Consider the following 23,952-nt stretch of genomic DNA (forward strand, 5'->3'; position numbering starts at 1 on the left):
CTCCCAAACTTGAGTTTCTCATGGGTAGTCGAGTTTTTCAATAATCCCTAAAAAAATACATAATAAATTTTATATAACTTGCTTGTAGAAGTTGTGCTCTCTCCTTGTTATTTATTTTTATCGGCAAAAATATTTTTTAATTAGTCTGGAGATATTCCAAATCTATTAAAAAATTAAGATTAGTTCTTAAAAATATATGCAGTTTATTTTGACGGGGGGGGGGGGGGGGGGGGTAAGTGGTTTGACGGTGTGTGTCATTATTCAAAGCTTGTGTTGATTAAGCTTATTGTGACGACGTAGCATGTGACAGAGTTATATGTGGTGATCAAGCATGACGTGTGTTGGTGTTGACATGATTGTTTTTATCATTAGTGTGTTAAGTGTACATATTTGGTAAATTACTTAGAAGTGTAATTTGGAAGATTAAAGTCTAAATTCAGTAAAAATTTTGTTTAGGGTTATGTATCTTAATAAATTATAAATTCTGTTGTTTTAAAGAATTCACTAGGAGTTTTCCTGCGCCATGCGCATATATAAAATATTTAAAAATGTTATATATAAATAAAATTTTCTATTTTTATATTTTAGTTTTATTAGTTTAAAAAATAAAACCATAATGTAATTGTTTTTAGTTTGATTTATTCAAGTTTACTTTGACCTTTTAATTTTGCATTATTTAACTTTTGATAAAAATAATTGAAATTTATAAAGTTACTTTATTATATTATTATTTATTTAATTACCATTTTTAAATATGTCTATTTGTAAATATATAAATTATTTCTAATAATATATACATTAAATAAAAATAACTTATATACGTTGATAAAATATATTTTAAACTACACTTATTTTAATAATAAAAATATGATTCATATATTGATGTAAAATTTTAATATTCGTAATTATTATTTATGTATAAAAACATATTATTTTAATTGATATAGAAAAGTTATTAGGTATCATAAAATCTTACCAAAATGAATATTTACTGAGAAAAAAATATTTTTGATATAAAATTTATTAGTTATTACTATATTATGAAACTTTTCCAAAAATATAAATCAGTATATAGAAAATCATCATTATTATATTTAAGAAATCTTACCAAAAACATAAATCTAAATATAGTAAATTTTACATGTCACAATTAAATTTATGCCATGTCATATTTCTTTTAAGTCATGTTATCATTTTTTGTGAAAATTAATGTAGTAATGACACATATACAAATCACTTCTCAAATATAGTCTAGAGAATACTCTAGTACAGAGCATGATTTAAAAAGGTTGTATTCGTACTACGCGTGTGTAAATTGATTATAGTTTAATTTATAATTTTAATGGATTTGAAATCCGAACGAAATCTCAAAAATTCGAAAATAAACTCTGTTAACAAATTTTATGTGTTGTAATTACTTTTGCACTTTGTTTTTTTCGACTCATTCCCCTTTTAAAAATAATAACAAACAAGAATGTATCATGTGCTGTCAATGTTTTAACATATGGAATAGAGAAGACAAAAATCACAAACCTATAAATAGACATACATGCAGATTACAAAGCCTCACGCAATAATAATTATAGAGCAATACGAAAAAAAAAACTAAAAACACGATAAGATGTCATCTTTGTCCACAATATCTCTTCTCCTTCTTCTTTCTCTTGTTTGTGCGGTCATCTCGGTTGACGCGTCTTTCCAGTCACTTCCGCTGCCAATACTTATGTCCGGCCCTCAATCTTTCGCCTTTAATTCCACAGAAAAGGGATTCTACACTGGAGTCTCCGGCGGTACAATCCTCAAGTATACTCCCGAGAAGGGTTTTGTCACTTTTGCACGCATCACAGAATCATCGTAAGTTCTTTTAGTTTTATTTATTCGATGAGGAAGTATGTTGTTAGGGATTATATAACATGGTATAAAAAAGTACGTAGACTTCACTAACGACGACAATTTCACGTGTCAATATACATGTGATGTATATTACCCAAAAAATGGAGAATGTCTAATATATATGTAATATCCAACTCTGATCAATATATTTTTTTATATGATGTCATACACACAAACAAAACCTAGAAATACAAATAATAACATCATTTATATATTTTAATTTCACTGGTTTCAATTGTTCTTATTACAATTCAGGAACTCTTTATTGTGCTACGTTTTACAAGAACCGATCTCCTCCAAAAGGTGCGGCCGACCGGCGGGGATAGCCTTCAATGAGAAAACAGGTGAGCTCTACGTCGCCGATGCTCTGTTGGGTCTTCACGTTGTTTCTCCCGCCGGTGGTTTAGCCGTGAAGATCGCCGACGGTGTTGATGGAAATCCCTTCAAGTCTCTCAATGGTCTTGACGTTGATCCAACAACTGGTATCGTCTACTTCACTTCCTTGAGCTCACACTTAAGCGCATAGTAAGTTTCTTCTTCCTCTTCCTCTCTTCTTCTATACATGTACTAATTGTTTTGATCATCATTTAATTAAAAAGTGTGGCAAATGGGTCTTTTTTATTACATAACTAGTTTTACAGTTACAGATGATATAAAATTATATTTTTCGCAACTTTTTAACAATATTTAAAAAGCAAACAAGTCTAACAAAAAGGATATATCCGACTAAATTACAACGTAATTATTGATAAACTTTTTTTTGAATAGTAAACGGTCTTCATAAGAAAAACCATTCCAAAATATTAACCTATAATGATTTTAATTGGGTTAAAAAAGTACTCACTCAAATATCTTTTGCTTTCGGATACATTTGTTTCTTACTTTTTGTTATGTATGTAGCCAAATGCATCTTCTGTTGCGTCTGAATGACGCCACAGGAAAACTCTACAAGTACGACCCATCAACAAAGACTGTCACCATATTGGTCTAGGCGGCGCAGCTGGTTGTACCGTAAGCTCGGATGGTTCTTTCGTGCTGGTTAGTCAGTTTACAAAGAATAACATCAAGAGGTATTGGATAAAAGGTCCTAAAGCTGGTTCGTCTGAAGACTTCAGCAATTCGCCATCACGTTTACACCCTAGCAGTATCAGAAGAATCGGTTCTACTGGAAACTTTTGGATCGCTGCCGTGCAGAGGGTTACCAACCAAACAGCAGTCGCCAAAGTCGACTCTAACGGTGAAGTGATTCAGAGAATTTATGTTCCTCTTCTATATAATTTTCTTAGCGAAGTTAACGAGTTCGACGGTAGTCTATACTTCGGGAGTCTCACTGAACGATATGTTGGAATTCTTAAGCTTTAAAACCTTGAGTGGAACCCAAGGGTGAACGAAACACAATGGGATAAACTACCTTTCATTTTCAGTTCAATAATATTTGTATATTACAATAAATAAAAATAATAAACATGAAATGATATGCATATGGTTCTAATTCTTTGGAAATTGGTTCAACTTCTGTAATACAATATTTCATACAGAAACTAAATATTATTACCATAGTAACAAAATATTTATCAAAAAATTTCAAACTAAATTGTAAATATGCTGAAAATATAAATACTACTAGTTGATGGTCTGCACCTTGTGTGGAATTATATATATATATACATACATAACATTTTTAATTCTAATGTTTTTTATAAAAATAAATAAATTATTAAATTAGACAGAATTTTAAATTAATATTAAAGATTATAAAACTTAAATATTCATTTTGGTAATGAATGTATTAAATTATATTTTGTGTTTCATAGTTTTAAAAGAAATCTAGTAACACTAAAAAGATAGGATTATAAACAATCACAATCCATAAAACATCAACAAAATAACAATAGCCAACAGATATACAATATAACCTCTATAAATTAATACTCGATAAATTAATAATCTCTATAAATTAATAAATTTCGCGGTTCCAATTAGGACCAGTTCAAAATTTGACACCAATCGATGAAATAATAAGATAATAAATTTTTTAAAAATTATATGTAAATATATTGTCCCAATAAATTATAAATTAATAATTTATACGTATACATATTTTATATAAGTAAGAACATATTATTATATTATTTGTTTTATATTCACAATGATATTATCTTTATATTTTCTTAACACTTAATATTTTTTGATGATATTTAGTAATATTATATCTAAAATCACATTTAAGTTCTATGCAAAATATTTTATATACACCAAATAATATAATAAAATTAATATAAATGTCAAATTTCAAAAAATAATATTTAATGTCTATACACTAAAATCAAATATTTTTTTTATCTTAGAATAAATATATCTTAAAATAAGAAATCTAAATAATTTTTTTTTAAAATTAATAAAATTTCAAAGTCTCAATATTATTAATTTATAGAGATTCTACTATAATATATTCTTTATATTTAAATTGTTAAAACAACGAGAAAAAACACAATATTAATAAATTACAATGTTATATCTGTATTATCGTACAAATAGTCAAAAACAAATGTCTAAAATAGCTAAGAAATACTCAAAACTCCAAAAATATGTTAAATATCTATTGATTTTCTATCCAAATATTCAAGTCAAACCAATTTATATGATAAGTTTAGGTATTTTGACATATATTGTTCAAATTTGTATATAATATATTATTTTGTTTTAATATTTTGAGAATTTTAAAGTATATGTGAATTTTTTTGAAAAAAATAATTTAAATAGTTTATCCGAACCCGAACCAACAAAGATCTGATCCGAACCCAAACCAAAATTTATAAATACTTGAATGAGGTTGAAATCTTTAACCCTGAAAATCCGAGACCTGAATAGATCCTAACCAAATTCGAATGGGTAACCGAATGCCCACCCTAAGAGTCATAAATGTTTTGTAATCTCATATTGTTTGAAAAGTTTATTTAAAAATGATAAAAGATAACTGGATTGTTATATTCCGAATTATTTGATCTAAAAACAATTATTTTACAACTATTAAAATTCTCTTTTAGTATCTATTCAGATATTAAAAATAAACTAAAAACAAATTTAGGATTATTGATTAAAAATGCATACGTTTGATTTTGATTCTATATGTTTGGTAATATTCAGTTCGGATCAAATTACAACTATACATTTAATAACAAATTGGTAATAACATAGAAACAGGTTTTGGAAAACCTGATATCTGTATGATTTTAAATAATGGGTTATACTTGTATTATTTACTTTTGTGAGAAAACTCCATATGTTAAAACTAAATAATCATGAGGGGTTCTTATTGCGCGCAACTCGAGTGACTTATGTGAAAAAATTTCCGGATTAAGCAATTGTGTAAGTCAATTTAACTATTTTAAGATTTCGTGCTGGTTGTTACAGTGTTTTCTTTCCGGCCTGTTCGCTCGTTCTTTGCATCTCTTGTTTAGATTTAGAAGTGGCTTAGTTTCTTCACAGTGTCTTCTCTCGTTTTTCTTCCAAAATCTTCCTCATGTGTGAGATTTATCATTTGGAGTCGGACTTTGGATCATGGTATGTTTTTCTCGAGCCGCTATTGTGGATAAAAGTAGAGTATTTGCTTTATTTTTGTCACGATGCAATTCTAAAATATGCATTTCACTGTTTTTGATACTTATATGAATGATTTTCTTTGTCTTGGTCATAGACAGGGGCAAAGGTAGGATTTATTATTACTGGGTGCATAATTCATAAAGGAGAAAATAAAAACCATAGTTGGTGTCGAACCTTGGATGGTTTGCACTTGTATGTAGCCATTAACCAGCTAGAATTTAAAATTTTTACATACAAAACTCATTAATATTCATAAAATTATGGGTGCACCTGTACCTACAACTGTTTTACTGGCTTCGCCCCTGGTCATAGACTACAAATACTTAAATATGGAACTCATATATTTTATTGTTAATCGTGTACTATTGTACTGTAGCATATATAACGTACGAGGTTATATTCTAGTATTTAAAAAGTTCAAAAAGAAAGTTGTGAGTCAAATCTTTGTCAATCAGGAGTAAATCACTATCAAAAGGTCAATAGTTAATTCGTAATATAAACCAGCAGCGATACTCACATATATACCATTTTCATCTCATAGATATGTTAATTTAAAAAATTTGAAAAATGATGTTTGGTATATAGGATATGACCTTTTGGTAACATACCGTGGATATATGTATTGGTTAATTATGCTTAATGTTATGGAAATATTAATTGTGTTCAAAGTGAATTTCTCTTTAATATAGGTGAGATGAATACCATTAAGTTGCCATTATTTTCTAGGTATATTCTAAAACATAACTTGGTATTTTATTTAAAGCTGTCATCTGCCCGGCAAATCTCGCTCACATAACAGGAAGATCTTATGTTTATGGTTTCAATACCATAATGTATCAATCTAGATAAATAAAATTCTCAAAGTTGACAAATATTCTTTAGCAATTTGATCGTGTATTCTAACTTCTCACACATTAAGTACCTATATCGATGAATTAATATTATAAATCTTTGGCGTTAATTCTCAGCGTGGTTCCTACTACATGCTATATGAGCAAGTTATGCAATGCACCTTCTTTATGTCTCATTAAATTTACTATATACATTTTATCCTACATTATAATATACATGTTAATATTATCAATAATGTAATCTGCAAACTTTGTATGAATATATAATGCACCTTGTTTTTTTATAGTAGTTTCACCCCGCACCTTGTGCGTATCTCTACCTAGTATAAATACTATTTAGTTATATAAATTTTTAGTCCATGTAAAACGTGAAACTATTTATATATATATATATATAAGTCTCTAATCCTAAAGCGTGGATCTATATCTAATAAAGCATGCGAAAGACAAATGCTTTGTTGTCGATTCATATGTACAGTAACATTTTTTTCATTGTTAGTCAACAATTTTCGATATGGCTTTCATGGTTAGTAGTCGTAATCACATATCTTTCATTGTTAGTCAATTGTTTTGCTTCAAATCTTTATAATAGTTTTTAAGTGGCATGGTTAGCAAGTATGATGATGACTTTTCAAAATTTGTTTAGTAATACTTTTTTTTTTCATCTAGAAATTAAAACTATATCAATATGATCTGAAATACGCAAGCCGGCAAGGACAGCTGCCTTCCGGAGCCAAGAGCCGGCAAGAAATACAATATTGGCAGTTTTTAAATTACAAGACATGCAACACTGTTACAATGTACCTGTATAAATTATACAAGTCAGCTAAACAACTAATGCTTAGCTGTCATGATAACAATCTCCCAAACTTGAGTTTCTCATGGGTGGTCGAGTTTGTCTGTAATCCCTAAAGAAATACATAATAAATTTTATATAGCTTGCTTGTAGAAGTTATTCTTTCTTTTCGTTCTATATTTTTTTCGGCAAAATATAATTTTATTAATCTGGAGACATTTCAGATGATCTATAGAAAAATATGGACTAATCCTTCAAAAAAGTAGAGTTTATAGATAAATTTACTTTTTGAATATGTAAATGAGCATGTAAGTGTTTGATGGAATGTGTCGTTGTTCGAGCTTGTGTTGATGTGTTGTGATGTTGGTGTTGACGTTGCTTGTTGCTATCATCGGTGTGTATTAAGTGTTGACGTAGTTGGTGAAATGTACTTTAGATATTTGGAGGATTGAAGGCTAAACTTCAGTTCAGGGTTAGGTATCTTAATAAAGTCTAAACTCTAGAGAAATTTAGCTCCAAATAATTTGTCTTAATAAATTTATACTATTGAATAAACCAGTGATTTAAGAGGGGTTGTACTTGTATTACATGATGTGTCTAAATTAGTTATAATTTACTTTACTGGTCTAGTAGATTTGAAATATAAAAGAAATCCCAAAGATTAAAAATAATCTATGCTAACAAATTTTATGTGTCGGTTAATTGTGCACTTTATTTTTTCGACTCATTTACACTTTGAAAAATAATAACAAACAAGAATGTATGATGTGCCGTCAATGTTAACAACTTATGGAACAAAGAAGATAAAAAATCACAAACCTATAAATAGACATACATACAGATTACAAAGCCTCATGCAATAATAATAATAGAGCAATAGAAAAAAAAACTAAAGAAACGATATGATGTCATCTTTGTCCACAACATCTCTTCTCCCTCTTCTTCTTCTTTCTCTTTTGTGGGCGGTCCTCTCGGTTGACGCTTCTTTCCAGACACTTCCGCTGCCGATACTTATGTCCGGCCCTCAATGTTTCGCCTTTAATTCCACAGGAAAAGGATTCTACACTGGAGTCTCCGGTGGTACAATCCTCAAGTATACTCCCGAGAAGGGTTTTGTCATTTTTGCATGCACACATCACAAAATCATCGCAAGTTCTTTTAATTTTATTTATTCGATGAGGAAGTATGTTGTTAGGGATTTTAACATAGTATAAAAATGTACGTAGACTTCACTAAACGATGACAGTTTCACATGTCATATACATGTGATGTAATATTACCCAAAAAAGAGACAATGTCTAATATATATTCTTATATGATGTCATACACACAAACAAAGCCTAGCGATACAAATACTAATTTATATATATATTAATTTCACTGGTTTCAATTGTTCTTTTTAACAGGAACTCTTTATTGTGCTACGGTTTACAAGAACCCATTTCCTCCAAAAAGTGCGGCAGACCGGCTGGGATAGCCTTCAATGAGAAAACAGGTGATCTCTATGTCGCCGATGCTCTGTTGGGTCTTCACGTTGTTGTTAGTGCAGTGAGGTCAGAGTAAAATGCAGAATTTAATAAGACACAAGTTTTTCTCTTTTCAAAGTCACTAGAACAAGAAATTCTTACACCAATCTTTTCTATTACAAGAATCCTTTAGGATTACTCCAATCCTAAGCTAAAACTCACCCTAGAGCCTAGACTTTTGTTTATCAGAATCTTCCCGACCCCGAGCTAAACTCCCCCTGAATCTAAACTTCAATCTTCCAACTTCTCGGAAGTACTTCACCAACTACGTCAGCACCTAGCGCAGTGCAGTGACACCAAAGGCTTGATCACACAAGCACAAAACAATGATCTCTCGACTTTTTCTTTTTCCAGAGACAACTTTCATCATAGAGGTACGTCCTCCATGTATACATAACCAGAACTTGCTCTCCAAGTTCTTCCAAAAGCAACTTAAGCAACTTTCCTTTTTCTCCCAAGGAATAACTCTCTTGCCTTTTTCTCTTCAAGTAATATCCATTAAACTTAATGTAAATCTTCCAATAAACATATTGCTACTTCTCCAAGCTTAACAAGCCCACGAACATCACAACATGCGAACTTCAACCAAGCCCATCTTCATGACACACGCATGTACTACCTCCTGTAGTACTTCACGAACTGATACAGAATATACATCTTCAATCTCCCCTTTTTTGACTATGCATGTGAACTCATCACCTCTGGATAGAAAACCACGTCTTCAATCTCCCCCTATGATTCACATCATGGTCAAAAACTAACATGAAGATCCATATCCTCCAAAGTAAGGAGGAAATCCCATTCCACCATCTCCATAGTGATCAAATCTCGTAGACCACGTATTCATGAGCCCAAATCCTCCATGATTAGCTTCTTGAACAGACTTGACACAATCACGCCGCATATGCCCTTGAACTCCACAAGAATAACATATAGGTCCATGATACCTCATACCATAAGCTTGCTCCATCTGATTCTTCTCCCTCAATAACTTGAAACACCATGGTCTAATGTGTCCAACAACACCACAGTGATAACAAACAGGCCGAAACCTTTGTTGAGATCCACTCTTCAATCCAGAAACTCTCTCTGGAGCAGTCGCCGTATCAGTTGCCGTAGCAGTACTCGTAGCAGCACGCGTAGCAGTCACATTCTTCACACCAGTTACAGGCTTCACTGCAATCTTCCTATATGTTGCATTCCCAGCAAACCTCTTAACCTCAGGCTTTTTATCAGACGTAGCTACATCCTTAGTTTTTCCTGCTGATACAAAAACACCTTCAGCCTTAGAGCATTCTCCTTGATATCCAAGACCGCATCTATCACTTTGCCCAATACTGAGAAGTTGATCTAGCTGATCCGTCCCATTATTCAGCATCCTCAAACCCTTCTGAGTCTCTGCAAGTTGAGCAACAGCCTGTCGTGCTTCTTCTTCTTTCTCTGAAGCATACTTAATTGCTTCAGCAACTTGAGCTTCTAGCTTGGCTTTCTCTTTAACCAAATCTGAGTTCGCCTCAACCAACTTGAGCCAATGCTCATACAGCTTCTCATAATTCCCAGCAAGATCAAAGCTTCCACCATCATCATCATCACTTCCAGCATGATCATCACCTCCACATGAAGATCCTGACACAGACGCTGAGACAGATCCCGCCGCAGATCCCGTCACAGATTCTTTCTTAGAACCAGACACAAAAGTTGTGAACGCCACAAAGTTCTTTAGCTTCTCATCATCATCTGAATCATCATCAGACTCATTCTTGTCGTCCTTCTTCTTTTGCTTTAGTAAATTCGCACACTCCTTCCGAACTTGCCCAAATCCATTGCACTTATAGCATTGTACCTTAGATGATGATCTACCTGAATCATTTCTTCTTCCATTCTTTATCCTCTCTTCTCTTTGCTTCAGATAACTAGCAAAGTATCTTGACAGCAACCCCATAGGATCTTCAGAAGATGAACCCTTTAAAGCAATTCCATATGGATCTTCTTTCTTCTTCTCCCCTTTTGCATATGATTTGCTCAGCTCAAAAGCTTGAAGAATCCCAACAAACTCATCAAAAGCCATCTCATCCAGATTGTGAGCTTCTTCTACAGCAGAGATCTTTGACTCAAACTTGGAAGGCAACGATCTCTTCAGCTTCTTCACCAGCTTCTTGTCCTTGTACTGCTTTCCAAGTTCAAAACATTCATTCGAAATGTCACACAACTTAGCACTAAACTGAGCCACGGTTTCCTCTTCATCCATCCTCAGATTCTCAAACGTTGATGCTAACATATCCAGCTTGGTACGTTTGACACTTGTAGTACCTTCAAACATATTCTCCAATGTCTTCCATGCCTTCTGAGCTGAAGCACATTGAGAAATCAACTTAAAGTAGCTTGCGTCAATAGCATTGTAAATCGCAGTCTTGGCCTTAGAGTTGCAACTTGAAGCCTTCTTCTCTGCAGCAGTCCACTTATCTCTTGGCTTAAGAACTTCAACCTTCTCATCATCAAGCATCACCGGAGGACTCCAACCAGCTTCAATAGAACTTCAACAATCCTCATCAAGACCGCTGATAAAAGCTTGCATACGCACCTTCCAATATCCATAATTGGATGAATCAAGACGTGGGGGTTTTGTCATAGACGTTCCCTCTTGATATGCCGCCATCACAAACTCTGTCCTTCTTCCTGAACCAGTTTCTGTCCTCACCCTTCAAGATCACACCAGTAACTTAGGTGACCTGCTCTGATACCAATTGTTAGTGCAGTGAGGTCAGAGTAAAATGCAGAAATAAACAAGACACAAGTTTTTCTCTTTTCGAATTCACTAGAATAAGAAAGTCTTACACCAATCTTTTCTATTACAAAAATCCTTTAGGATTACCCCAATCCTAAGCTAAAACTCACCCTAGAGCCTAGACTTTTGTTTATCAGAATCTTCCCGACCCCGAGCTAAACTCCCCCTGAATCTAGACTTCAATCTTCCAACTCCTCGGAAGTACTTCACCAACTACTTCAGCACCTAGCGCAGTGCAGTGACACCAAATGCTTGATCACACAAGCACAAAACAGTAATCTCTCGACTTTTTCTTTTTCCAGAGACAATTCTCATCATAGAGGTACGTCCTCCATGTATACATAACCAGAACTTGCTCTCCAAGTTCTTTCAAAAGCAACTTAAGCAACTTTCCTTTTTCTCCCAAGGAATAACTCTCTTGCCTTTTTCTCTTCAAGTAATATCCATTACACTTAATGTAAATCTTCCAATAAACATATTGCTTCTTCTCCAAGCTTAACAAGCCCACGAACCTATAAATAGACACACATACAGATTACAAAGCCTCATTCAATAACAGTTATAGAGCAATAGAACCGATAAAAACTAAAGAAACGATATGATGTCTTCTTTGTCCACAATATCTCTTCTCCTTCTTCTTTCTCTTTTGTGTGCGGTCATCTCGGTTGACGCGCAGTTTGTCGCGTCTTTACAGCCACTTCCGCTGCCAATACTTATGTCCGGCCCTCACTCTTTCGCCTTTAATTCCACAGAAAAAGGATTCTACACTGGAGTCTCCGGTGGTGCAATCATCAAGTATACTCCCGAGAAGGGTTTTGTCCGTTTTGCACAAATCACAGAATCATCGTAAGTTCCTTTAATTTTTATTTATTCGATGAGGAAGTATGTTGTTACGGATTATAACATAGTATAAAAAAAGTACGTAGACTTCACTAACGATGACAAATTTCACGTGCCATATACGTGTGATGTATATTACCCGAGAAACTGAGAGAATGTCTAATATATAAGTAATACCCAACTCTGATCAATATAAAAAATTTATATGATGTCATACACACAAACAAAACCTACAGATACAAATACTAACATCATTTATATATTTGAATTTCACTGGTTTCAATTGTTCTTATTACAATTCAGGAACTCTTTATTGTGCTACGCTTTACAAGAACCGATTTCCTCCAAAATGTGCGGCCGACCGGCGGGGATAGCCTTCAATGAGATAACAGGTGATCTCTACGTCGCCGATGCTCTATTGGGTCTTCACGTTGTTTCTCCCGCCGGTGGTTTGGCCGTAAAGATAGCCGACGGTGTTGATGGAAAGGCCTTCGAGTCTCTCAATGGTCTTGACGTTGATCCAACAACTGGTATCGTCTACTTCACTTCCTTGAGCTCACAGTTCAGCGCATAGTAAAGTTTCTTCTTCTCTTCTTCTATATATGTACTAATTGTTTCGATCATCATTTAATTAAAAAGTGTGGCGAATGGATTTTTATTCTTACATAAACTAGTTTTAGGGTTACAGATGATATAAAATTATAATCTTTGCAACTTTTTTTAACAATATTTAAAAAGCAAACAATTCTAATAAAATGGATATATCCGAATAAATTACAACGTAATTATTGATGAACTTTTTTTTAATAGTAATAATTAAGAAAAAACCATTCCAAAATATTAACCTATAATGATTTAAATTGGGTAAAAAAAGTACTTACTCAAATATATCTTGCTTTTTCGGATACATTTGTTTCTTACTTCATATACGTGACTATTTTGCTATGTATGTAGCCAAATGCATCTTCTATTGCGTCTGAATGACGCCACAGGAAAACTCTACAAGTACGACCCATCAACTAAGGTTGTCACCGTATTGATGGAAGGTCTAGGCGGCGCAGCTGGTTGTACCGTAAGCTCGGATGGTTCTTTCGTGTTGGTTAGTCAGTTTACAAAGTATAATATCATAAGGTATTGGATAAAAGGACCTAAAGCTGGCTCTTCTGAAAACTTCAGCAATTCGCCATCACGTTTACACCCTAGCAGTATCAAAAGAATCGGTTCTACTGGAAACTTTTGGATCGCTGCCGTGCAGAGGGTTACCAACGAAACAGCAGTCGCCAAAGTCGACTCTAACGGTGAAGTGCTTCAGAGAATTTATCTTCCTCTTCTATATGATTTTCTTAGCGAAGTTAACGAGTTCGACGGTAGTCTATACTTCGGGAGTCTCACTGAACGATATGTTGGAACTCTTAAGCTTTGAAACCTTGAATGGAACCCAAGGGTGAACGAAACACAATGGGATAAATTACCTTTAATTTTCAGTTCAATAATATTTGTATTTTATAATAAATAAAAATAATCAACATGTAATGATATGCATATGGTTTTAATTTCCTGGAAAATGGTTCAACCTCTTAAATACAATATTTCATACACAAACTAATATTATTACCATAGTAACAAAATGTTTATCATGTTTTTTCCCAAATTAAATTGTAAAATATGCTGAAAATGTAAAATAGTATATATTTTGGATTCAAACATATATAGTAATACAAAATATTTTATACCGCTTGATTAGCTTGTTCTCTTTGAACTTTACATCTGGCCAAAAATATGAGTTTCATACTAAAGGTCATAACCGTATATTGATCTTGCTGATTTTATATGAAAAATAATATGTTTATATTTCTTTAGTTAACTAGTATAATATGGTAAACTGAAAGTAGAAAATATTGGTTATGTTCGTTTCAATAATTATTGTTTGCAAATCTGTTTGATTTTCTAACAAAGGTAAACTTATAGATTACAATGAACAATTCAAATTATAAATTTATTTTTTTGGGCACCATTCAAATTAAAACTATCATCTAATATGTCTAATTAATTAACTAAAATATCATATCCTATTAATTGGATATGTATATATATAATATATATTATTTTCTTCCTTACCAGGAGATAAATTACTAAAGCTGTTAAAAGTCTCACATTATAATTTTGTATAAATGGTTCAAAACATTTATTATGAAATATATAAATAATCATAAATCATATGAATAGAAAACCTCATTAAATATATCTTCAAATTTATATATATATTTATATTAATATCATCAAATAAATTATATACCATTTAAAATCAATAACTATAAGAATTTGTGTCATAAGTGTTTTGGTTGTAGCTATAAATTTACTAAAGTAGATTTGTTTGTAGAAATTTTTTTCTGTAGTTATGATAACTGTAGCTTTAAACCATTGGCTGTAGTTTTTTTAAATAAAACATGATTGGTTAGATCTGTTGTAATATTTTGGTTATAGTTATTTTAATATAACATGTAAATAAGTTATATGTTCTTAAAAATAATAATAAATAGAATTATCCAAATAGAAAGATCATCTAAAATAAAATAAAACAAAAACCATAATCTGAATAGTAAAAATTTTATCTACGAGAATTCTATAAATAAATTGCAATTCATCTAGATAGTCTTCTAGTGTTGTCGAGAATCGACTATTTGGACATCTTCTTGGTCTCCAATCTCCTCATCTAATGTTGTTTGATGGCTGCCACGTTGCCCCTAATTTGCTTCAAAATCAAAGATTTGGTATTCTTCATTTTTGTATAAAAGTTATCTTTTGATTTTTCTCCTTTTCATCCTTAATTGGAAAGTAAACAAATCGTTTTTTTATCTTTTCCATATTGTTTATAATTACAATTTAATGTATTAGTATTTTTCTATGGCCAAATAATAAGGAAGTATGAATTTTTTTTTAAACAAATAGAAAAAAAAGAAATTTTTATCGTTTTTTGTATCATGAAAAAATAAAGCTGCATTTTGATTGGAAAAGATTTGTAAAATTTTTCTGTAACTTTTAACTTTAAAAATAAAGGTACAACATAATTGGTTAGGATTAGTGATTTTAAAAAAAAAAATAAAGCTAAAATACTAAGTTAAAGCCTAACCAATCATCACCAATATTTTAGATCGCTGCCGTGCAGAGGGTTACCAACCAAACAGCAGTCGCCAAAGTCGACTCTAACGGTGAAGTGATTCAGAGAATTTTTGTTCCTCTTCTATATAATTTTCTTAGCGAAGTTAACGAGTTCGACGGTAGACTATACTTCGGGAGTCTCACTGAGCGCTATGTTGGAATTCTTAAGCTTATTTAAAACCTTGCATGGAACCCAAGGGATATATAAACTACCTTTAATTTTCAGTTCAATAATATTTGTGTATTACAATAAATAAAAATAATAAACATGAAATGGTATGCATATGGTTTTAATTCCTTGGAAAATGGTTGCACTTCTTAAATACAATATTTCATAAACAAACTAAATATTTATATTACCATTGTGACAAAATGTTTAGCGAGTTTTTTCTCCAAATTAAATTGTAAAATATGCTGGAATTTATAAAATAGTACATAATTTGAATCAAATATAGTAATACAAAATATTTTATACCTCTTGATCAGCTTGTTTTCTATGAACTTTACATCTGGTCAAAAATATGAATTTGATATTAACGGTCACTAGATTTTGACATGCGCTTTCAAAGCACGGAATTATTTTTAAAAAAAACCAAATTTGTATGATATAAATTAGTATTTTTGATTGCATATGAAAATTTAAATGTTGCACATGAAGCGTTATATTCATTTTTCTGAAACCCGACCCGGACCCGCGGTAAAACGTCGGTGACCCTATATGTAATCTGGTTTGGTTTTCAAAAAAAAATGCAATTTAAAAATTCTATAAAATCCGCAAAAACTCCCTAAAACCTGGGACCTAGCGTAATGAATCAATATTTGAGAGGATGCATAGTAAAATAGAAATAGATTTTAGCATCAACGATTCGTATACGGTTATTACAATTTAGTGATTTAAGTTTGAAATAAATATAATCATTTATTTACTTATTTAGTTTACTTTTATTGTTCACATGTTATTAATTTTTTCTATTTTTTGTTTTTGGTTTATTTTTAATTTTAACTTTAATTTCATTAATCATATTAGAAATTTAAATATTAATAAATTTTATTTTTGTTATATATTTTTATTATATATCTAATAATAATTTTTATTATTACATTTTGACCCGCGCTTTAAAGCGCGAGATTAATTAAAATTCAAAAACTTATTTACTCAAAACAAGAAATCTTATACATATGTATTTTTTATAAAAACATTTTTAAAGTGTATATAATTAAATTAAATTTAAATCAATATAGTTTTATGAAAATAAGATAATTCATTTATATAACCCGCCTCGTATCAATTTCACTTATATTTTTAAACTTTAAAATTTTAGTAAAAATTTATTATTAATTTTTATATTGGTAACTGTTTAGTTTATTATTATAATTCCGCATTATTATATCTACTAACTATTTTCATTCAACCTGTTTCATACTTGATAAATATATTGAATTATTTTTAATATTCTAATTTAAATATATATATATATATTAAAATATGAAATTATTTATTAGTTTATATATATCTTACTTTGATATTTGTTTCAATAAGTTGAGGTATGTTGTAAAATTCATGAATATATTTTATTCTGTTATTTTATAATTTATAAAATAGTTAATAAATGGATTAACTTATATTCATTAATTTGTGTAGTAATTTAATTATGAATATATATTATGTATATATAAATATTATAGAAATTTCATCTCTTATTTAATAAATGAAAAATGAATTAATAATTGTTTTTATTTACATTTTATATTATTTATGATTTTTATTATTTAAAAGTAAATATTAAAAGAAATGTATATTTACATTTTAAGTAAAAGATATTAAAAATATTATTAAAATGTAATCTTAGAAAATGATACTTAAGAATATATTTTTAGATATGTTATTTTGAAAAATATTAAAATAATTGGTTAGATATGGTATATATTTAATAACAAGTAAGTTAGTTGTATGAGAAATTATAGGAAGTTAAATAAGTGTAATGGTCCGACCTACACTATTTGTAAGTAGATAAAAAGTGTTTCTGTTTTAATAGTATTGATAATTAAACATATATTGATCTTGCTGATTTTATTTGGCAACAACAATATGTTTATATTTATTTAGTTTAATCGTTTAATTTGGTAAATTGAAAGTATATAATATTGATTGTGTTCGTTTTAAATTATAGTTTTGCAAATATGTTTATTTTTCTAACAAAATATAAACTTATAGATTACAATGAACAATTCAAATTATAAACTATCATCTAATATATATGTCTAAATTAACTAAAATATTATATTCCTCTTAATTAGACATATATATATATATATATATGTATTTTTTCTTGCCAGGAGATATATTGTTAGAACAAAGAGACGTAATATAATACAATTAGTGTAGTCCTATTCTGTAATTTTCTCTAAATATTTATTCACTCCCATATTTATATGTTAAAGCTAGAATTATAATGAGTAAACCAAATTTCTGAGAAACATAAAAAGAAAGAGAGAGCTAAATAAACCCATAAAACAGAAATACAAACAAATAACAAAAAAAACCAACAATAATAATGGAAGCCAAGACCCATACCCAAAACAGTGAGACAAAAGATAAGTCAAGATACATCGAAGTCGAGGGCCAAAACATGACTAAGAGTTTGCGCCTTAACTTCTATAATTTGTACGTAGCATCCTCTGTTCAAATCCATTGCAACTAAAGAGCCCATCGCTAGCAATGTAAATTTGGTATCTTAGACCATGATTATCGCTACACGGTTTCATAGGTCGATTTTTAATTTTTTTTTTTTTTTTTTGCTGATTAAAAAAAAAATTAAAAATCGAACCAATCGCGGGCCGCCACGTGTCAGTGGGGCCCGCAAACAGTGCAAGAATTGCACCAAAGTCGATCCTTATTTAACCTCTTCTATCACCGTTTTTAACACAAAATGTGGGACCCCCAACTTAAAAACCCCACTTATATGCTCCGATAATCCTGCCCTTACATCTTATGTGACACTAGTGCTATTGCATATCAGCACATAACTTTCACCCCGAGGGATTTTATTTGGAAATGGTATCCAGTACTTACACTACAAGAAATTCTGGTTTTAGCCACGAAAAATGTTGCGGCTATCGACTAATTTTTGTGGCTATTAAACGCTTAGCCACGAATCGTCACAAAAAAAATTCGTTGACTATGAGCTTGTGGCAATCGGATGATTGTTGCTATTTGTTGCTGTACTTCTACGACTTAGCCACAAATGATTTTTGTGGCCGATAGCTACAAATAGCGCTAACTAGGGTTTGTTGCAATTTTAGCTACAAAAAGTCACATTCTAAACTGTAGAAAATATTTTACAAATAGCTACAAAACTAATCGTGGATTTGATACACAAATAGCCACAATAATTTTGTGGTTTTATTAGCCACAACTCGTGCCACTTTAAAATCATGGCTTTTTCTACAAATATCAACAATTTATCAAGTCAAAATTTGTGGTTTTAATTTACAAATTGCCACAAATTTATGTGCTTTCCGTGGCTTTATTATTTATTTTAAGTTTATCTTTAAACTGTGTTTTATTAATAATGTGAATTCTAATTTAAATCATTAAACAAAATTATGATATTAAAAGCATAATAATTAATTGAAACATTCAAATACCATTAAAATTATAAGTTTTTTACAAAAGACATCTAATGATGTTCAATAGTTACAAAAGACATCTAATGCTGTTAGAGTTTAACTTAGTATAAACACAAAAGACACCAAGATCAGATGGAGGAGTTAGTGTACGGGAGAATTTTGATCAAGTTCTTGGCTTGATTGGGGAGTTGGAACAGAGGCATCACTCTCACGCTGAATAGGTTCAAAGGTAACAGGATCCACTCCATTTATCTTCATCAGCAAAACATCTTTCCGGATGCAGTCGTCTATCCCAAACCTATGAAAAAACCACCAAAACGTTTTGTTAGATGAGGCAAAGACCAATGTAATCCCAAAGCATTACAATAGCCCTTATACTTAGACCTAGTACAAGATTACTGTCTGAACTCATAACCCAAGCACAAAACTTATCAAATAAATCAAACACTCAAACACCTAAAAAAAAAACCAAACAATCGTTTTTAACAGACGTAATCAAATCAACAAATCACATTTATCCTTTAGTTCCTGTCTGAACTAATAACTCAAAGACAGAGCTTAAAAAATAACTCAAACAACAAACAAATAACTGAAACACTGAACTTACCACCACCTTTGCTCACAAACGCCTCCACTGCTCACGAACGCCTTATATGCCTCCTCCTCCACCTTCAAGCTTCTTCTGCATTTATTACAAAAAAAAAAATTCAGATTCAGAATAGAGAGACTGAGATACATAGATACAAGAGGATGTACCATTTTCTTCTCCAGCCTCTCATGCGTGAATCGATCCTACAAACAAAACAAACAAAATCAGATTCATACTGATAGAGAGAGACAGAGAGAGAGAGATAGGTCGAACCGTAGTAGTGTGGTGGTGTGGATATTGACGGAGACAGGGAGGATATGGAGACAGCAGGGCTAGAGCTCAACAGCGGCGGGGCTAGAGCTCGGCAGCGGCGAGGTAGAGCTTTCCATCTCTTCTGACTAAGAGAACCTCAATAATCAAGATTAGATCTGCTGGAAATAAAGAGATCTAGATAATCTCTGAAAGAAAAAAAATGTGAAATCTGTAATCTGAGAGATAAGTTAGAAAGAAAACGGGAGAGAGAGAGAGACCAGATGAGATCCTTGTCTTGGGGGAACAAGCACGGAGATAACTAAAAGTTTCAATGCATTTTTGTCCATTGGATGTAATTTAATCAACGGTTGTGATTAAAATATAGTGCAATCCTAGTCCTTGTACATTATTGGTCACTTTATTTTGACCAATCATATTTTTGTAACTATTTCTTATTCTATTTTTGTTTCAACACACAAAATATTACTGGTAAATTTTAATGTACAAAAATATTTTAAGAAAAAATTCAAAGAATTAGATTTCACAATTTAAAATTTTAATTTTAGATTTGATATTAAATTTTAAATTTTGTTATTGATGTTTGGGGTATATGTATGTAAGGTTTAGAGTTTAGATATATAAAATAAAAAGTTAAGATTTAAAATTTTAAAATAAACTTTTGTAAGTAATGGATAGTGTAAGATTAGGATCTTTTAAATTTAAGAATTAATGTTAAAAATATTAGATTAGATTAGTGACTTTGTATGTTGGATTTATGTCTGGGGTTTTAGAGTATTAAATTTAAAGTATAGGTTTAGATTTAGTGTTTGAGGTTTGGATTTTAAATTTGAGATTAGATTTTTTTTAAATGATTTAATTTGATTTTAAGTTTGAGATTTATATTATAAGTTTGAAAATGTTAGATGGAAGGTTTAACTTTGGGGTTTAGGGTATTAGATTTAGGGTGTAGATTTAAGATTTAGTGTTTGAGGTTTATAATTTAGATTTGAGATTATATTTTAAAAATGATATTATGATAGTGTTTGATCTTGTCGTAGCTATTGTGGTATAAGATATCAATCGTAGCATATAATGTTATCTAGCAATGTAAAGGAAGAAGCAATACCTTGGTATTTGAGGTTTAGATTAAGTTTGGCCTGAGTTTTAAGATTTGGGGTTTGGGAATAGGGTTGGATTTGGAGTTTAGATTTATGAATTTAAGTTGAGTACATATGATTGTTAAATTTTATGATTTGGAATATAGAGATTAGGTTTAGAGTTTTGGGTTTCAAATATAGTGTTTGGATTTAGTTTTAAGATTTGGGGTTCGGGTAGAGTTTAGAGTTTAGATATAGGGTTTGGAATTTAAATTTTACATTTATGGTTTATAAATATAGTGTTTGGATTTAGTTTTGATTTCTCATTTATTGTTTTGTGTAATAATAACCTATTATGAAACATTTAATCAAACTTTTAAAAACCATGTTTAAGTATAACTTAGGAACAGAAGTTGAAAATAATAGATTTATCTCTGGTAGTGTTGTGTTGAAGCATTAATTTTTCTGCCTCCAAAATATTTGATGTCGTTTGCACGGTTATAATGTTGAACCTATACATTGTGGCATAAAGTTATTCTTTGAACTTCTATTTTTTTGTACTAAGAACATCTACTACAATAGTTATAATGTTGGCAATACATAAATTATTTTTTCATGTCTTTTGTTTTCTTTTTTCTTTTTAAGTTCCAATCTAAAGTAGGCGAATTTAAAATTTGATCAGTCTATAGCCTAAAAAATTGATACCAAATAGTTTGTCTAAAACTAAATAGCATAATGAATATATAATATAACAAACCACAATCTTAAATATTTAATGTAACTAAATGGCATAGCAGTACATAATGCATATATAGTGTCTCGATATTATAGAACTTGATTCGATTATATTACTATCTTAAAAAGTGATTTTAACATTCCAAAGAACATTGTAAATGTTATAAAAATTTGGTATTACATATATATTATAATTTTTTTAGGAGTGATAAGTTACATGTTACACTATTTGCTACGAATAGCCACAATTTTTTTTTGCAGCCACGTATTTTAAGTACCCACAAATAACCACAACTAAGTTTGTAATTATTTTAATATTTTAAAACATTATTGCTCTGAATAGCTACGGACACTGTTGTGGGTATATTGGCTACAAATTATATTGTAGAATTTTGTGGTTATTTACTTCCACAATTTATATTGTAGCTAAATTGTGGTTTTACGTCTTCGGACAACCACAAATAATATTTTGTAGCTAAATAGCCACAAAAAACTACATAATAACCACAAATTTGTGTTGTAGCTATTTTGCGGATATTTTGTGGCTATATTTTTGTCGCCACAAAATGTGTGTGGCTGGGTCGTGGCTATATACTAGTTTTCTTGTAGTGTAATTAAAGTTAAAAAAAAACTTAAAATTATTGTTTTTTATAACATTAATTGGGCCGAAATTAGTCTACTGAGCTTTTATTTTGGAAATATCAAAAGCAAAAGCGATAGACCTAACTCATTGAGTTATTTTCACTTTAAGGCAGTTTTTATGTTTTTATGTCATAAAAAAGCATTTTCCACTACTGGAGCAGTTTTCATGTGAAAAGACCCAACTTGTCCCTTAGAAAGACCTAACCAGCCGGTCCCTTTTGTTATTTCTTAGTTTGGTTTTTGAATTTCGAAATTTTAAATCTGGGTGGTGGGCTCATAGGGAAAAGGAAGGAAATTCACCATAATTAATATTAAATCACAAAGACGGATCTGAAGGAAAAATTATTCACTTTCATCTTCGCTTTTACCGAGACCAGAAGGAGTAAACGAAGAGGCGATTTCGGGGTAAAAATCGACGGCGCGGCGCGACGACGTTAAACTGGATGTCTCGACGGCGGAGTCTGCGGGGGAAAGAGATAGCTGACGGTTAGTAAAATGCATTCCCCCTCTCTGTACACGTAGTTTGATTAACTATTTGTGTTTATTGCCCCCTGATTATCGTTGTTTGTTATTTTGATTGGACCAGCGGAGGCAGAGGATGTACAGGCGAGGCTACCGAAGAGGTTATTTGCTACGGATCGCTACCCATGCAAGAGGAACAACATGTACTCGACTATAGATAATCTACTGTGCGTTAGAGACGCACTAAACGGCACCAAGGAGATGGGGATATTGTTGAGGTCTTGCTTTGGAAGCCTTTTTAGGTTGCCGGTTAGGAGGTTGCTGATGGGGAAAGTGATACACGGGATGTTGACTAGGTAGGTTTTAACGAAGAAGAAATATGAGTTGTGGCCGGTTTTTGGTGGAAACCCCTTCAGATTTTCTTTGGTGGAGTTTGGGGAGGTGACTGGGTTGCCCTGTGGGGAGTTCGAAGAGGGTTATAGCATCGACTACGAATTGCAGCCGACGGAGGAGAACTACGCGTACTAGGAGAGGTTGATTGGTCCTGACCGGGATGTGACAATCGAAGAGCTTGTGGTGATGGTTTTAGGCGATACGGTGATGCCAGCCTCGCGCAAGTTGAGGTTGTGTTTAATAATAATTGTTGATGGGGTGCTAGTGCCTACATTCCAAAAACCGAAGCCGAGTCTGAAACATGTGAATCTTGTGAAAAACCTCAAGAAGTTCTTTGCTTTTCAGTGGGGTAGGGAGTCGTTTTTGTGGGCAATAAGGACGATGAAGCCAGGTCCAAAAGAGATGGGTAAGTGCGAGGATCCAAATGGAGATTTATGTAAGATGCTGAGGCAGAAGACTATTAAGATTTTGGGTTTTCCGCTGGCGCTGCAGTTGGTTGCGTTTGAACTTATTCCCCAGTTGCTCAAACAAGCACGCGGTGATGATAGCATTACTTTGCTTACTTTCCCGGGGCAGGTTTTGCCACAGCATGCAGGGTTGAATGTTGTTGATTTGCGCAAAGCGGAGCATAATCCGAGGGTAAGGACTTTGTTTTATGTTTCTTTGTTTTAGATGTTGACTAGTTATTGTACTTTGGTA

At 31.5% G+C, this 23,952-nt stretch overlaps 1 protein-coding gene, 2 long non-coding RNA genes and 1 pseudogene across 3 annotated transcripts; 3 read left to right on the plus strand and 1 right to left on the minus strand.

Annotated features, from left to right (window-relative positions):
* Window positions 1-347: 347 nt before the first annotated feature.
* On the plus strand, window positions 348-3,939 carry LOC106405418 (annotated as a pseudogene).
* A 1,788-nt stretch (window positions 3,940-5,727) lies between these two features.
* Window positions 5,728-8,788, plus strand: LOC125588582. The gene is made up of 2 exons (XR_007324685.1): window positions 5,728-8,236; window positions 8,550-8,788. It is a non-coding gene; the product is annotated as an uncharacterized LOC125588582 (long non-coding RNA).
* A 2,747-nt stretch (window positions 8,789-11,535) lies between these two features.
* Window positions 11,536-15,398, plus strand: LOC106403770 (protein STRICTOSIDINE SYNTHASE-LIKE 12-like). The gene is made up of 3 exons (XM_013844560.3): window positions 11,536-12,300; window positions 12,598-12,867; window positions 13,249-15,398. The coding sequence occupies exons 1-3, from the start codon at window positions 12,053-12,055 to the stop codon at window positions 13,715-13,717; spliced, it is 987 nt and encodes a 328-aa protein (XP_013700014.2). The 5' UTR covers window positions 11,536-12,052; the 3' UTR covers window positions 13,718-15,398.
* A 3,682-nt stretch (window positions 15,399-19,080) lies between these two features.
* LOC106404977 lies at window positions 19,081-20,280 on the minus strand. Its single transcript, XR_001281206.3, has 4 exons — window positions 19,946-20,280; window positions 19,840-19,875; window positions 19,691-19,765; window positions 19,081-19,381 (listed from the first exon to the last, which is right to left on the minus strand). It is a non-coding gene; the product is annotated as an uncharacterized LOC106404977 (long non-coding RNA).
* Window positions 20,281-23,952: the final 3,672 nt, after the last annotated feature.

Source organism: Brassica napus, chromosome C6, assembly GCF_020379485.1.
Source record: "Brassica napus cultivar Da-Ae chromosome C6, Da-Ae, whole genome shotgun sequence".
NCBI lineage: Eukaryota > Viridiplantae > Streptophyta > Magnoliopsida > Brassicales > Brassicaceae > Brassica > Brassica napus.

What these genes read in the sequence shown, in the direction of transcription:
- LOC106403770 (XM_013844560.3), top strand. Translation starts at nt 12,053, where the DNA reads ATGATGTCTTCTTTGTCCACAATATCTCTTCTCCTTCTTCTTTCTCTT. An exon ending in GCACAAATCACAGAATCATC is followed by an intron (nt 12,301 to 12,597) that starts GTAAGTTCCTTT and finishes ATTACAATTCAG; the next exon opens with GAACTCTTTATTGTGCTACG. An exon ending in AGCTCACAGTTCAGCGCATA is followed by an intron (nt 12,868 to 13,248) that starts GTAAAGTTTCTT and finishes CTATGTATGTAG; the next exon opens with CCAAATGCATCTTCTATTGC.